Below are 16,401 nucleotides of genomic sequence, written 5' to 3'. Positions count from 1 at the left end.
AATTTGTATTTACTTTTACCCAAAATAAAAAAAAATTTTGGAATGTTTTAGTTCAAATTTTTTTGAAAATTTATTTCATTAAAAATTAAACTGAATTATTTTATTTTTTAGTAAAAACATTCTTAATATGGCAGTAGTAATGCCAGATAATCCAAATATTTAATTTTAATTTTGTTATATTATTTAAAAGTAAGCTAATATTTTAAATATTTTATTCTAGCAATTGAATTATTATATCTATCAAAGAAATATGAGTGATAAACAAATATTTAAGTATAATTACCATACAATTACAAGATAGATATCAATCTATTTTACCTAAAATTTGATTGTATTCGAGCTCTTTAATTTACAGTTTTGATAAAAATCCTATCAATTATTAGATTACAAATGACAATTAATTTACTATACTCTCGATCATTTTAATCTGATAATCTTAAATTGACATTTTCTATTAGCATTCATTTTTTGATGAATAGTAATTTTAATAATTTAAAAGAATATATTTAAAGAAAATTAGTTATAAATAAAATTATAATTCAAAAATTATAAATATTGCATCACATATTATAAATTAATATAATAATTAAGTAACATTGTTAAATATATCTAAATATATTTACAATTATTGAAAATTTAATTGCTTATATATGTATGTATAGTTGGTAGCTTAATTTATTTTATAATTTTAAACTATATAATTAATATAAATATTTTATTTCTCATTTAGAGAATTTCAATATCATTTAAATAAGTTATCTTATTATTTATTAGACTTAAGTAAACTTATTTAATCAATACCTTATTAATTCTTTTTTTGCCTTTCCGCTTAAAGTGTGAGAGATTTACCTATTGGGAACCATGACATATCTTATTTTTAAATTTTTTCGCTTACATAATACTCTATTCCATCATATTCATTAGAATCTTTATAATCAAGCATTATTATGTAGGCTAAATAATTCCAGCAATTATGTTCTTTTTAAGAATGCTTTTTAAAATTAATTCTCTCATTTTCAAATGAGCTTCTTTGAATGTTACATATGAAACAGTTATTTTTTTAATCATTATCTATTCGTTTTAACAAAAATATATTATAAAAAGCAATTTTTTACAGCATTTTTTTATTTGTTAAAAATATAAACTAGTAAATTGGATTGAATATTATATCTATATTCATTTAATTTAACTTGAAAATTAAAAATATCAAATAGATTAAAAAATAAAGTTAATATTACCTTTAAAATTTTTCATATCTCTTAATTCAGCAAATGTATCTATGATAATACCAAAGACAACGTTTAAAATCATGATAATAATAACAACAAAGAAAGAAACTTCAAAGAAAAATAAATCTGTATAGGAAGGATTATCATCTTTAAGTGAGACAAATGAGTCACCAATACCTCCACCATTACGCAGGCCGAAATTTAAAAAGAATAAAAAGCAGTCTATCTAATCTGTGCAAACTTCCATTTTATCATTATTTCCTGCAAATTTAAATTCATTCTTCAAACTTGGAGTATAGAATCCTATCATAGTATATATGTAAACAATGATAATACCTAAAATAGCTGTCATGATCAATGAAAGAGCATTTAAAGTAATTGACTTAATAACATTTCTTAGCACAACCTAATTAACAATAAAATTTAGCTATATTTAAAAGTTTAAAGTAATTATACAGAACGATCAATTATATCGAGCAAAAGAAGACAGAAAAAGACAGGGTTTGAAGTTATACCTAAAATACTAAAAATAATAGCTATCAACAGATATATAAAGTGACTTTCAAGAACCAAGTGATTTGCTATATATATAAATCTCCTAAACGCCCTATTTAGCTTTTAATATAAGATTTATTTATTACCTTAATTATTCTTTAAATAAAAATGAAAAAAGTACCTTAGTAATTTTTCTCTATGCATCTGATTGTTGACGAATATCATTTTAGTTGTTTGCCTTATATTTAAAAGTTTTTTCTTCATATTCATTGAAATTTGAGATTGATTTTTTAAGCTCAAGAGGAAATTAAAATATGAGCCAAATGACATATATTAAACAACTCATTATTAGCTACATGATTTGAATAAAAGTTTTAAAGTTTTTAGCATCTTAATTAACCTCAAGTGTAATTTCCTCGGTTTAATCATCTGAAATATCTTTTTTCTAATCCCACTCATATAAAATAAATCTAAATTTTAAAAAAATAAATAGTTAAAAGCTTAAATAATTAATATAATTTATTTATTTTACAGGTTAATAATTAAGATGACAAAAAGATTAAGATTCCTGAAATAAGAGAGATAGGTCAAATTGAAAAATAGATTTTTAGAATTTAAGTATAGGAAATGTTTCATTTCTTCATGGAAATCATTTAAATTATCCAGCAGTGATGATACTTTTTCCTGAGCACTACCTCTTTCACAATTATCCATGAAATATTCTTAGGATGTAGTAGAAAAGTATTTCATAAGTTTAGGGATACGGAAAATAATTTTTTAAATATTTCCTTTTGAATTAACAATTTCAATAGAACAAGTATTTAATTTATAAAAATTTAGAGTCTAACGAATCTCTTTATATTTGTCTTCTTAAATTTCCTTTTATATTTTTTAATAAAATAAAACTTATTAAAAAAATATTTAAAAAATTTACTATATTCTATAGATAATAATTGTATCTCTTGTTGAAAGAAGGGTCAAGGAAGCATAAATTTTTTAATAAAATGTAGGCATCAAATCCTTCATTAATAAGTTCATCTCCTCTCATATAAGTAATGACATCAGATGAATATTGTTATTGCTTGATAGTTTATTTCTTTTTATGAGGTATATTACTGGCATTATATTAATTGCTTAAATTGTAACCATTCATATCATTTTTTTTAGTTAATTTCTATGTAAGAAGTTTATCATTTTTTTAAACAGAAGAATCATCTCCTTCTTCATCCTCTTCTGCTTTGTCTTATTTTAAAAGAAGTTATTGCTTCTTGGTCTCATCTTTCATTATACTTAAGAATTAGATAAGGCCTTAATGCTTACTTGCTATATTTTGAGTAATTATTGATTTAAATTTTGTAGTTTTAAATTAAATTTACATATTTTTGAAGTAATCATCAAATATTACTTATAAGTAAAATTCATTTTTTAAATTAGCATTTGGGGATCTACATAATTGCTAATTTTTGATATAATTATTGGATCTTCATTCGCATCGAATAATCCTCTGAGTAGCAAGAATATCTTTCTGGAGAATCTTGTGAATATTCTAGTGTTTTTAATAGATCCTATAAATTTCTTACTTTTAATATTTAAATCAGCTATTAAATCTTCGAGATTCTCAAGTAATTTGGTATGACAAAGGATATTTTGATTTTCAATGCAGGGACCTTGAATTAGCTCAATTAATGTATTAAGAATTTAGAGACCAAACTAAAGATTACTTTCATTCAAAACTTTGCAATATTTTTCAAAAATATCTGCAAGTAATGTTACAACATTTATTGAGTTAGTTTTAATTTCATTATGACTGTCAATCTAAACTCTCAAGAAGTCCTGCATTTTAGAAAAGTGGTTCTCACAAGACAATCTAATCAGTTCCATAGTTTAAATGCAATTTTCTTAAATACTATCCATTATCTAATATTAAAAGTTTAATATAACAAAAATTAATTGAAAATTTTAAGGTATTTATTACCTGGCTAAAATTTTTCTATTCTTCACCCTAGCTGTTTTGTGATCCAATATTATTTTTCATGTAATTTTTGAATTAACTAAAATTGCTCTTTAAAAAGTTTTAAAGAGTCCTTATAAATTTGTTAGAAGAATCGTCTTACAAATATTTGTAAAACGACATTTGTATTTCTAAATTTGCTTTTTCCATAAAGTTATTTAAACCTAGAATATACTCTAATTTCATCTTAGAATCATCCTCTTCTACAATAACATCACACAAAAAATTTAAAAAACCCATAGCATTCAAATCCCTCTGTATACTATCACTAATTTTTTAATCTTTTTTATAATTTGAAATCTTTCTTAACATTTTCATCGCATTAAGCCTTATGCCCATAGCTTCTTCTTTTTTACCTGTGTATTTTGTAAGAACATCTATCAGACTTTAAAGAATCTTTCTGAACTATTATAAAATGTAAAATAAAATATGTTCGTTTATTTATTAAATAAGTACTTCTTCTGGTTTTTCTTTCTTCATTTATATGTAGATTGATACTAAGTTATCGATTTCAAGGTCATGATATCTTGATATGATTTTAGGATTAAAAATTTGTTGCTTCTTTTGATTTTTCATTTTATTTTATTAGGATTTGTTTGTAGATTTATTAGCCTTTTGACTAAACACTTAGCCTTTCTCTTAAATTAAATAAGAGAGTTCATCTTATAGCTCTTTAATATTTTTTAGTTTTTTAGTTATGATATCTTATTTATCAGCAAAGTTAAAGTCGAGTTGCATTGATTTTGGATCTTTTTCTTTTTCCTTGTTGGAAGATCCGAATAAGCCTCCAATAAATGTTCTCTTCTTTCCTGAGTTTTTGCGAGTTTTTTCTCTTGAACCCTATTTAGAAAAATTACCTTTTGATAAATATATTTTTTTAATAAACAATTTTACTCTTGGTCTAGAAGGAGTAGTGAACTATTTAGCATTTATTCCTATCTACTTTTTTAGTTCATTGAATTCTTCTTTATTAGCTTAAGTCCAATATACATCTGTATTATCCCAATATTCATGAATTCTCTTTAAACCTTCTAACAAACTAATTAATTAATTTAATTTGTTTATATTCATTTTAACTTAAAAAAGAATTTAATAAAATACATATCAACTAACTTCGCGTCATTATCAGAGGGAGTAGAAGAAATCTATTAAAATTTTTAAATTATATAAATTTTAATACTAAAAAAAATATTTAACAAAAATTAAATTATCAATATCTATTATGATTAAATTACCTTGTCTACAAACCCTTTGATTGTAGGAATGATACCTTGAATAATGTAAACTTCGAATGATTCTAATAATGTAACTTAGACTAATTAATGGGTAGAATATCCATATTTCTCTTCGAAGATACTCCTAAATCTTGAATATAACTAAAGCTTTCCATATAGTTCTTTCTTTTATGTCATTTCTAAATAATTAAAAAGTTCATGAGCTAGTAAGTTGACAATTTCACTAACTTCTATGTATTCTTATGCTTCCATTTATTTAGAATTTATATATGTTTCCATAAGAAATTTCAAATACTCTAACTTGAGAGGATATAAATACTATGTCTTGGATAAATATTCTTTTATTTACTTGATTGAAAATATTCCTCTTACAAAAGTATAAATCTAAGATGATGACTTTTTTACCATTTCTTTCAAAGTACGAAGAAAAGTTATTAAAATACAGGCATTTTCTTCACATTTTATTCTAATTTTTTTTTCTTATTTTTCCTAATTTTTACTATCCTCTTTCTCTTTTAGTTCATTATTTTCATCATCACTCTCATCTTTGTTTTATATTTCTTCTTGAATATCATCTTCAAACTATTTTTTAAAATTAAATATGTGCTAATTTACTCACTAATTTATAGTAGTGTTAAAAATTTTACGTTTCTAGTGGGAAGATGACTTACAGAATCGCAAATTGTCTTAATAACATAAGAAAATGCTGGTATTTTTTCAGATATCTCTTAAATAATAAGTAGTATATTTTGAGTAATGTTCTTTCCATTAATTGAAAAGAAGTATTTGAGGATATCAAAAAAATAAATTGAATATGTCTTATCGTCTGGAATTTTATCTTTAATCGATTTCATCACTTCCAATAATATTGATTTCATAGTTGATTTAGATGAAGTGAAATTCATTAGTTCTGCATAATTATTTTTATATATTTAATAGAGTAAAACAAAGAATAACTGTTAAATAGCACTATCATTTTATATAATTCTATAAGCAATACTCTTAACACTTTCTTCCTGCTCTTAACTTATTCCACTCAATCTGCTATCACTAAGAAGTAAATCTTAGTTTGATTGGTTTTTAATAATAAAATGTATCAAAATAGCCACACAGTGTTGGCTAATTTACAGCTTTACATGTTCTTTACCTTTCATCATGGGAACTTGACTGTAAAAAAAATCTATCAAGTCTAGTAATTTTTTATGGTAATTCATATTTGCCATTAAAGTTTAATATTTTTAAATTTAATTTAAATCCACATAATAATTCCCCCAAACATGATAATATTAAGGCTATTATTCAGTTTGCTATTATAAAAATTAATTAATATTTAAATCAATTTACAATAATAGAATAATTTACGATTTCTTATTTTTATTCCTTGAAGCCAGATTTTGTCATTCCTTTTAATTTACTTCCTGAATTTTTTATTAATTTAGCCTAGTCCTATGAAATAATTGGATCAACTTCATTATTTGACTCAATGTTGGCTTTCTCTTTATCGAATATATTACATTTAGAATTTTTATTATGTTACTAACTGTCGATTTAGTGTTAAGAAATAAAAAGCTCATCACACAATTCATCAAAAACTTTTTACAATTATTCTAAATAAAAATTCTTTTTTTCATCTTCATTACTTAAAACGTATTTAAGATTAATAACATAGTGGTGAATTTAGTCATGAATTTGCTAAAATTTTTAGTAAAGTCCAAAGTTTTTCCCATCAATAGGCTAAATGATGTTCACACTAGTATAAAAATTTAAATTTCTTGAGTAAATTGTATAAATATTTTAAACAGCGAGGGCTTTAATTTGAATATCATTAAAGAGGAGAAGTTTTGTTAGGTTTTTAGCCAAGTTTTCACACTTTTCTATTTCAATTTAGCTTCTTGCAAACTCTTAAAGTGCTTCCAATGCCTCTGTTGAATGTAATTAATTATTTGCTGAATCAAAGTAGCCACTAGTTTATGGACTTTAATAAAGTAGCTTTTTCAATAAATTTTAATAAAATGTTTATTTGAAAGTTAAGATTTTTTTGAAATTTACTTCAAGTAGCTCATTCTGCTTTCTATATTCTATTTGCTAAAGGCTTTGTAATGCACTTATTATCCATTCAGTCTATTCTGCTGATTAAATAGTATATCCTTTTCTTACAAACAGACCACCAATTTTTTCTCTATCATCTTTTTTGGCTTTTTTAAACTCATTTTCATATACATTAATGAGAGTTTCCAAAAGATTCTGTATATCTGTCTTTATTTCTTCTAGTTCTTTCAAATCATAAATTTATCTTTCAACTAAAAATAGTTGCATTTGCAGAATAATTTTTCCTAGCTTATATAATTCAAATAATTCTTTATCTTGAATAGGAGATTTAATCAATTTGTTCATCAATCTTATTTCTTCCTAGATAAAATTCTTTAAGTTAAAATCTACGTCAGATAAAGAAAAATATCTGCTCTAAACTATTTGTGAAATCTTTCTTTAGTCTTTTATTTCTAAATTTTTCTGTCTAAATTTTATATAATCAGGGAATTTGGAAGCAATGCTGTCTCTAAAGTCAAATCGCATATAACTTTCTTTAATCAATGTCAAAATGGTTGACTTAATTTGAATAAATATATTTTTTAAAGTAATTAAAAGCAAATAAAATTACTCTATAGGAGCAAGATAGTGATTAATTCTGTATAATTTGTGTAATAGCATTAAAAGGATAGAAGTATTCAACTTAATCTATAACTAATGAGACATTAGCTTTACATAACTCTACCATTAAATTCACTACAGCAATAGAATAATCCCATACCTCTCTTTCATTTGCTTCAAGTAAAGGATCTATAACATATTCAAATCCTTGTGTATCTATTTCTATGCAAACCTGGGTTTAAAAAATAAATTAAATAATTTTCTTTCTAAATTATTAATTACATTTTTGTTTGGCTTTAAAACTAATCTTCTAAAGATATTTTCTTTAGTATTAAAAATAGTCTTGACCATCTCCTCTTCTTGGTCTTTTTAACGATATTCGTTATACTAGCAAAAAGATAAAATCAAGTTGAGTGCGTTTATATTAAAATCCTCATATTAAATTTTAGAAGAAATGCTTTCAAAATCTGCTTGATATGATACATTTAAATCAGTGATTTTGAATAAATCATTAATAAAAAGATCAAATCTTATGTCTAAAATAACATTTTCATCAAGAATAATTTCTCTAAAAAGGAAATACCATTGTAAAGCATAAATTGAATTAGCATAATTCTATATATATTTATTACATAAAACATTATAATTTCATTTTCTTGAGCAAAATAAATTTACCTTATAGCAAATATTTTGCAATAACTTTAGAATAGTTTAAACAAAAGGAAAGATGTGAGGATTCTATTCCATATTGCTGTTATTTAAAAGTTTTTCTTGGTGTATTAAGTGTATTATGTTTATCAGTAGTTCAATTAACCCATTTTCTCTAAAAATATTCTACTTTTGATGGACTGGAGGTTAACTCAAGTCTTAGAGGGATGGCTTTTACTAATTTTTTTAATTTATAAATCAAATAACTTTTATTTATATAATTAGACATACTCTATCTGATGGATGAATGTTGCAAAGCCACATCAGTAAATTAAGAAGATTGTTTTCAGCCTTTTCTATGAATTTTTGGCTGTAAAGACACTTTTATGGATTTTCTAATATATTCATGAACTAGTCCAGATGGCAATTCAATATCATCAAATCAGAAATTTCATTAGGCTTACACAACGTGAAATAAAAAAAGTCTCCATTTTAGGATGATATCTCAAGAGGATAGTATTTACGCTCCAGGGGATTTAAGTTGTTAAACATTAATTTAATGTAATCATCATCTTCAATCATATTACCCTAAACTATTTCAGTAGCTTCATTGTCATTTAAATTTACTTTAATAAAACTTTTTAGCTTTTCATCTTTAATACAGAAAGAATTGTGCTCCAATAAATACTTTTCTTCCCTACTTCCACTCTCTATGAGTAGGTCAGCATTTTCAGAATACCAATCCTATAAATCATCTTACATAGCCACTGCTTCCTATGTAGTGAAAGTAAAATCTTTCTTATTTACATTCAATCCCTCTACTAATTACTTCACTCTTATGCTCTGATAATTAAAAATAAAAGTTTAACCACAACAAATTTTTAAAAATATTTGCTTTAAAATCATTTATTTATAAATTAATTACATTGAATTAAATATTAACTTAAATGTATTAAATCAAATATAAATATAATTATTACTGAACGTCGAATTGAAGGTGAGTTATTTCCATTACCAGAATTTCCTAAAAGTTTATTTAACCATCTAGGTGAGTTTTTTGAGCGATTGAAGCTTTAATTTTTCGTCAAGGGAACTTAGGGTTGGTTTTTAAACAACGAATTATATTTTTCTAATGTTTCAGAAAGAGTTACATTATTATCTAATCTATTAAATTTAAGATATCTTGATGTGTTAACATGTCTCAGTCTAAAACTCGCACTTCCATAATATTGTTTGTCAAATTCAACAGGCTAACCGAAGAATGATTCATCAATAGGAACAATTTAAAAAATTCCTGAAGAAGGATACTACTCGTGGTAAATATGAGGTTTATCGTTGATAAGTAGTAAATTTGGGCAAAAGCCACAAAGGTTTGACTCAGAAATCAACTGAGTTGTAGATTTATCATTACGTTTGATGTGTTTTATCCTGACATAATCTCCATAGTATATTCTTTCCATATTATTATTTTTATTGTATTAATTTTATCTTGAAACACTTTATGAGCTGAGGTCATTTTACTACTGCAAAAATTAATCTTAAACCATAATTTTTTCTTCTGGAGACATATTTTATAAATTGACATTATCTAAAACACCTTTGGTTATCTAATTTATGTTCCCTCCTCCTTCTTATTCACGCATAATTTAAGCTTATTTAAATAGAAGTTAAAGAAATTGCTTTTTATTGTGGAATTCACGATTAGCTCCATTTGCATTATCTTTTGTGTTATTTTCTTTTGAGAGACTATTGGGATTAAAAGTCTGCTATGATTATTCTTTCATAGGAACTATAATAGCAATATCTTTAGTCAAATAATTAGATGGTAGAGTGATATATTTGCTACTTTTTAAGAAGATGATTCCAAAAAGATGAATGTTATTCTTTTTATGAGCAGCATAATAGTGCTTATATATTTTAGATTTTTCAATAGTGAAAGGAATACGCAAATTTTTAGTGAGATGAGCATATTAATTTTAAAACAAACTCTTTTTTTTGTTATTTCCATTATCTTGTAAACCAACTCCTTCAGATGTATTCTCAACTTCACATAAGCCTTAGTTTTATATAATAGAATTGTGCTTAGGATTATAAAAATAAACGCATTCATCATATTAAATTTTTTCTCCTTCTTTTTTGAAGTTAAGATAAGGATTTATCCTAATTTCAAAATGTGTGGAAGAGCTAATTTGGCGAGAAAGTCTTAAAGAAAACATATCTTTATGTGATTCTACAGTAGGACCTATTGCAAAAGTAAAAAGTTGAGTAGATAAAGTGCTCGCTGAGCGTGAGTGCTTCACATCATTACTTGGAGGAGTATATGGATTAATTTATTGTGACTAAATTTTTTAGCTTAACTCTGGCCTTTTATTGATTACAGTGCTTTATTAAGTAACAAGTTAGTCATTTTGACCATGGTTTATACTCAAATCAAAGAAATTCTTTTCACGGGTTGCTTTAACGAAACTTCTTGAATAAATATGAAATAGCTAAACCTCTGAACCTATTGTTATTGGTTATCCATGTAAACTCTAAATTTTTTTTTCATTTAAATCTTTTTCTGCTTCCATACGACGCTTTAAAATTTCTCCCTTTTAAATTGACATAACATCATCAAAGTCTGTACCTTTTCTCATCTTGAACTTTTCAAACTATTTAGAAGCCTCATAATATTATTTTGGATAGATAGCAAAGACTAGCTCACTAGTATTTGGATAACTACTAATATCCTCCCTAAGAATAGGTGACTAGCTCTCAATAAAAAATACTTCTCCCTCTTAAGATGACCTTGCTGTCATAAATTTGACAGGATCCTCTGCAGAATAAAGCATAACATAATCTCCATATTTAAGGTATCTCTCCATTGTAAATATATGTATTTTTCAATTTATCTTTAATTTAGTGTGGCTTTTACCTAAATATGCTGCGCTTTTAATAAAATACTTAGAAACTAAAAGCTATTTAACAATTATATGTGCCTTACACTAACTACTACTACTATTACTGCTTTAACTTAATTGAAAAAAAGTAAAAGAAAATTAAAAATTAATTGAATTTATGAGATTATCAAAATCGATTGTTTATTAATTTATTTGCTAAAAAATTAAAAATTAATAGAAGATAATTATTAGATAAACCACTATATTTGTATTAATAACTTTTACTAATATGCATTTATAAATATGAATAAATCAAAGATATTTTTAACTATTTGTATCAAAAACTAAGTAGGATCAATTAGATAGAACATATTAATCACTCATAATAATAAAATTAAGAATCTTTTATCTTAATTTAATAACTACTTTTATTTCTTTAACTGGTTATAATATTTTATTAGTGCCTGTCATCCAAAAAAAAGCTATCAAATTTTTAAAATCCGAATATTTATTTGTATTATAATGTGTGACATGATTTACTTAATGCGTAATTCATTTATGCAAAATAGTGTTTTTTTCCTCTCTAATTTTAGATTACTTATATTAATTTAATTTGTAAAACTATCATTCGAGTGTTACTAAATTTACAATAAACACTTTCAATATTAATTGATAATATTCCTACCAAATACTTTAAAATATTTATATAGATAATATAAATTAGATACTAATTCTTACAGTGTAACTCAAAATCTATTTCTAAATAAACATAAAATTTATTAATCTTAATATTTATTTAAGTTAGAGTTTAAACTATTGGTTTCATTTTTTCAAATCAATATTATGAGCAAATATCTAAAAAAGATAAAAATTATTATTATTATTTTTAAAGATAATGAATGACAAATTGGCATTAATTAATTTAATATATATTAAAATACAAATTTATATTTTTTAATTATTTATAAATCAACAAATTAATTTTTAATTAATATATATATATTCAGATTCTAACTACATTAGGCTAATTATTCATAATTGCTTCTAATTAAAATTTTTGCTATATCTCATATTTATTTAAATTGCAATTAATATTTGGTTTTGTAATTTCTTGTTAAGCACAATTTTATTTATTTGTTTTATACTAAAGCTCTGAAATTCCTTCTTTCTAATCATTTTCACATTAATTTTTATTTTTTCTTTTTGTTGATTCAATTGAATTTTATTGGCAGGAATTTTCTTTAAAAGTATTAAGTTATGAATAACCTTCTAGATTAGAATATTCACTTAAATTTAAAAGTTATCCAATTATTTTATTCTTATCTTATTTCTTTTTTACCTATTTCAAAAAATCACTCTTTTGAAGGTAAGGATTATTATTATTATTTTTATATTACTATCTCTCCTGAGACCTTTCTGAGCTAGAAGCTTTCAAATTATTTAAAGAATCAATTTATCTTTCAATTTTCTCTTTAGGTAGTAAAGAAATCTTTCTTAATTAAGAAACTTTATCGTTAGAAACACCTTATGGCATTTTGTTATCCTTTAATAATGTTTAGTTGTATTAAGTTTAAATATAGCTCAAAACAGGGTTCCCTTTTTAAATTTCTGTTAAAATTTATCTTTGATTCTAATAGATTCTTTGTCTCGAATTATTCACTTTTCTAAAAGGTGTGCTTGGACTTGATCTTATATTATTTTACAATTTTTAAAATATAGCAGAGTTATCTGTTAAAAGATAACTTTTTTCTTAATTTTACTTTATATATTCATCTTGATTATTCACTGCTTTATTTAAAAACTCAGAGGATAAAATTTAATTTTTTTTGTAATCATTTTTTTTATCTTTTTCAATTGAATTTTCTCTTCTTTAAAAGCTTCTATTAATATCAATCTTATATTTATCATCATAAGTGTTTTAGATATTAATCTAACTGTAATTTGCATATTTTTATTGTTCATCCAACTTGGCTTGGATAGTATTAATATTTTACTCATCCTGTTTATAATCGTTAATTGTATTATTTTGATTATCTTAAATTAATCCAAATATTTAGTTATTTGAAAACCAAATGGTGTTTTATATTTACTATAATTAACTTTACTTTTCTTCATCTTAGTTTGCAATTTAAAGATTAAAAGTATTATTAAGTAAATGTGATTCTTTTTTTGCAAGTAAGTTTGGTATATTCAATTAAATATTGCTATCCAATTCTTTGATTTCTTATTATTATTTATTTATATCCTTAAATTCCCTCATAAACCCATTTTTATATGGTGATTTTGCCTAGTTACCTTCTTTAAGAAAATTTTAATCTAATTATTTTAATTCTAATTCATTTAATGGTAGATTGTTTTAGCACTATGCTTGTTGGTTGATACTATTTTTTTATTCAATTTCTAAATTTATTTGTTTTTTTAATGCATCTTGCCTATTATTTATGGGGGAATACTATGATAAAACTGATTAAGCATTGCCAGTAATGTTTTTTGGGGTTTCATAATATGAACAAATTAAATCTTTTAAAGTGTTTTTGTCTCTTTTTTGATTTTTAGATTTTGAGATTTCTTCCTTATTTTCTAGATTACTGTTTGATTTACTTTGTAAAGGAGTTAATTGTACTATATTAGAGCCTTTTACCTCATGTTTATTCTATCTAGAAGTTTAATTATTTATTTCCCTTTACTTTTGAGATGGAGTTTAGCAAAAATATTCATTTAAATTTGTATATATTTATGGATTCAGAGGTTGATTTTAAAATGATAATTAATTAGATTATTATTATGGCATCACTCCTAAAGAACTTTATTCTGTCCCTCTTGTTTAAGAACTGCCTTGCACTCTATTTGAAGAGGGAATTCTCATATTAGGAAGTTGAGTGCAGTTAGGATTAATTTATAATCTATATCGAGCTTAGCTTTAGTCTAAATAAGAATTAGAATTTGTACTATTACTAAATGAGTTCTATTTTGACCTCGAAGTGGGACTTGTGTGTAAGTTTTCTATTTTAAGTAATTACATATTTTACTATTTTAAAACTGAAGAGTTAATTTAGGGTTGATTTTAATTTACAATTAACACACTTGAAACTTGTTAAATATTTAAATTTTATTTGCTATTTTATTTCTGATTCTTTAAAAAGTTTAAAATTTAAGATTTTTCTTCAATATTCTAATTTTTTTCCCAATTTAAAGAATAATGATCTATTATATTTTGTTCAGTTTTATATTTTGGTTATTATTGATTTCCATCATTATTTCCAAAATATTTACTATCCATGTACACTTAATAGTTATGCTTTGGTGAGATAGAAATCAATTGGTCAGTTAGAATTTTTCTTTAATTAATAATCTAATGGTTGTTATTTTTTTAACCAGAAAAATTTACTTTGTTTAAATTTATATCTGAAAGTTTATTTGGTAATTCTTTAATTAATGACTAACTTCTCTCACATCTAGTATTTCCAGAAAGTGTATTTACTCTAATTTTAACACCTCCTGCCATATAAGTAAATTCTTCTTCATCACTTAGTTACTAGTCATTTTCAGTTTTACTATCGTATTTTTTAAAGTTTTAATTTTAAACTTTGTTGAAAGCATTATAACTGGTATTTGTGGTATTGCTATCATAATTAATATATCTTTTAGTAACAGAATTATATCGCTTAGCTTCCCCTTCTGCTAAATACTAATTTTCTTTTTTATCTTTTAACGGAACCCTCTTTTGAAATATCTACGAATTTTTACTATTAGACTCTTCTTTTTTTTGTACTCTCCAATTATTTTCAGTTCGAGTAACTGAATTCGATGAATTTATAATCTAGTTTCTACTGGTTATTTTAAATTTTACTTCATTTTTACCTATTTTATTCAAAGGCGATACTGATTGAAATAACCCTTATTGCTGTATTTAAAATTATTTTTTTATCCCGCTAACATCGTTAACTTCTTCTTAGTCAATTTCAATTAAAATTCTATTTTTGTGAAAACTTTATTATTTTGAAATTATTTTTTGCACTTTTTTTGGTATGTTAGTATTCCTAAATTGCATTATTGTCTGTTTAATTTAACTATTCTTTGTAATTTAACTTTTTAAGATGTTAATATAATTTTATTCAAACCATTCTTTATTATTGTTAGAACTCTTTTTGATTTTATTTTGAATAGGATATTGCAGATCAATATCTGTCATTACTTACTGATAAAATTTATATTCTCTCATAATATCTTAAAAAAAATTTGAGTATAAATCTTTCAAAATTAGCATCTGCAAATTGTTTGTTTGCTATTACAGGTAAGGATATTGCTAACCTTGAATTTACTAATTTAGATACTTTTATAATTTCACATTTTAAGCTTCTCTAAAATTTTTTTTCTATTCAGATATTAACCCCTATGTTTATTGAATTATATGGCTGTTATTGCGATATTTTTTTAAAGATGAATTGTAGTATTAGCACAAAGGTCCTTAAATTGTATTTAAAGAATTTTATATATTATTTTATTATGGTAAAATTGTCTAAACTCCTTGCATTACATTACTGCAGTAAGCGCTATAAATCCCTTGCAAACTCATATTATTCATAGATTTACTTGCTAATTAACTAACTTTTAGTTAGTGTGTTTTATATTACTAATTTATTAAACTGATTATATTATTACCCTTTAATGTATCAAATATTTGTATTAATTTTAATAGACTAAATGTTGTTAATCAAAAAAATTTAATTCAAAGATAACCATCAATTTGTTATAAAATCAAATTATTATATCCACAATTAAACATTCTCATTCTCATTCAAATTTACAAATTTATCTTATTCTTAACAAAATTTTTAAATAAAAAAATTGGGGTTGGGGTTGGGGTTGGGGTTGGGGTTGGGGTTGGGGTTGGGGTTGGGGTTGGGGTTGGGGTTGGGGTTGGGGTTGGGGTTGGGGTTGGGGTTGGGGTTGGGGTTGGGGTTGGGGTTGGGGTTGGGGTTGGGGTTGGGGTTGGGGTTGGGGTTGGGGTTGGGGTTGGGGTTGGGGTTGGGGTTGGGGTTGGGGTTGGGGTTGGGGTTGGGGGTTGGGGTTGGGGTTGGGGTTGGGGTTGGGGTTGGGGTTGGGGTTGGGGTTGGGGTTGGGGTTGGGGTTGGGGTTGGGGTTGGGGTTGGGGTTGGGGTTGGGGTTGGGGTTGGGGTTGGGGTTGGGGTTGGGGTTGGGGTTGGGGTTGGGGTTGGGGTTGGGGTTGGGGTTGGGGTTGGGGTTGGGGTGGG

General features: G+C 24.6%; 2 protein-coding genes across 2 annotated transcripts; both read right to left on the bottom strand. All coding sequences in view use genetic code 6, as the record gives it.

The window, feature by feature from the left end:
• Positions 1 to 742: 742 nt before the first annotated feature.
• TTHERM_00762850 (inositol-triphosphate type 1 protein) lies at positions 743 to 11,131 on the bottom strand (the record flags this gene model as incomplete). The annotated part of the gene is made up of 20 exons (XM_001025343.2): positions 743 to 1,071; positions 1,239 to 1,635; positions 1,686 to 1,844; positions 1,906 to 2,194; positions 2,257 to 2,603; positions 2,659 to 3,047; positions 3,101 to 3,641; positions 3,700 to 4,140; positions 4,192 to 4,575; positions 4,630 to 4,774; positions 4,837 to 4,880; positions 4,971 to 5,552; positions 5,618 to 6,277; positions 6,333 to 6,959; positions 7,020 to 7,577; positions 7,630 to 7,851; positions 7,902 to 8,234; positions 8,295 to 8,504; positions 8,559 to 9,110; positions 9,248 to 11,131. 20 exons carry the CDS (start codon positions 11,129 to 11,131, stop codon positions 743 to 745), a joined length of 9,093 nt encoding a protein of 3,030 aa, XP_001025343.2.
• Positions 11,132 to 12,149: 1,018 nt separating this feature from the next.
• On the bottom strand, positions 12,150 to 15,764 carry TTHERM_000762849 (endo-1,4-beta-xylanase xylA, putative; the record flags this gene model as incomplete). The annotated part of the gene is made up of 1 exon (XM_012800395.1): positions 12,150 to 15,764. A coding segment is annotated over one exon (3,615 nt), but the record flags the coding sequence as incomplete, so codon positions are not given.
• Between the last annotated feature and the right edge of the window lie 637 nt (positions 15,765 to 16,401).

Source organism: Tetrahymena thermophila, assembly GCF_000189635.1.
Source record: "Tetrahymena thermophila SB210 genomic scaffold scf_8254284, whole genome shotgun sequence".
Taxonomy (NCBI): Eukaryota; Ciliophora; class Oligohymenophorea; order Hymenostomatida; family Tetrahymenidae; genus Tetrahymena; species Tetrahymena thermophila.
Note: the sequence above shows the minus strand (reverse complement) of the source record. Positions and strands in the feature narration are given on the sequence as shown.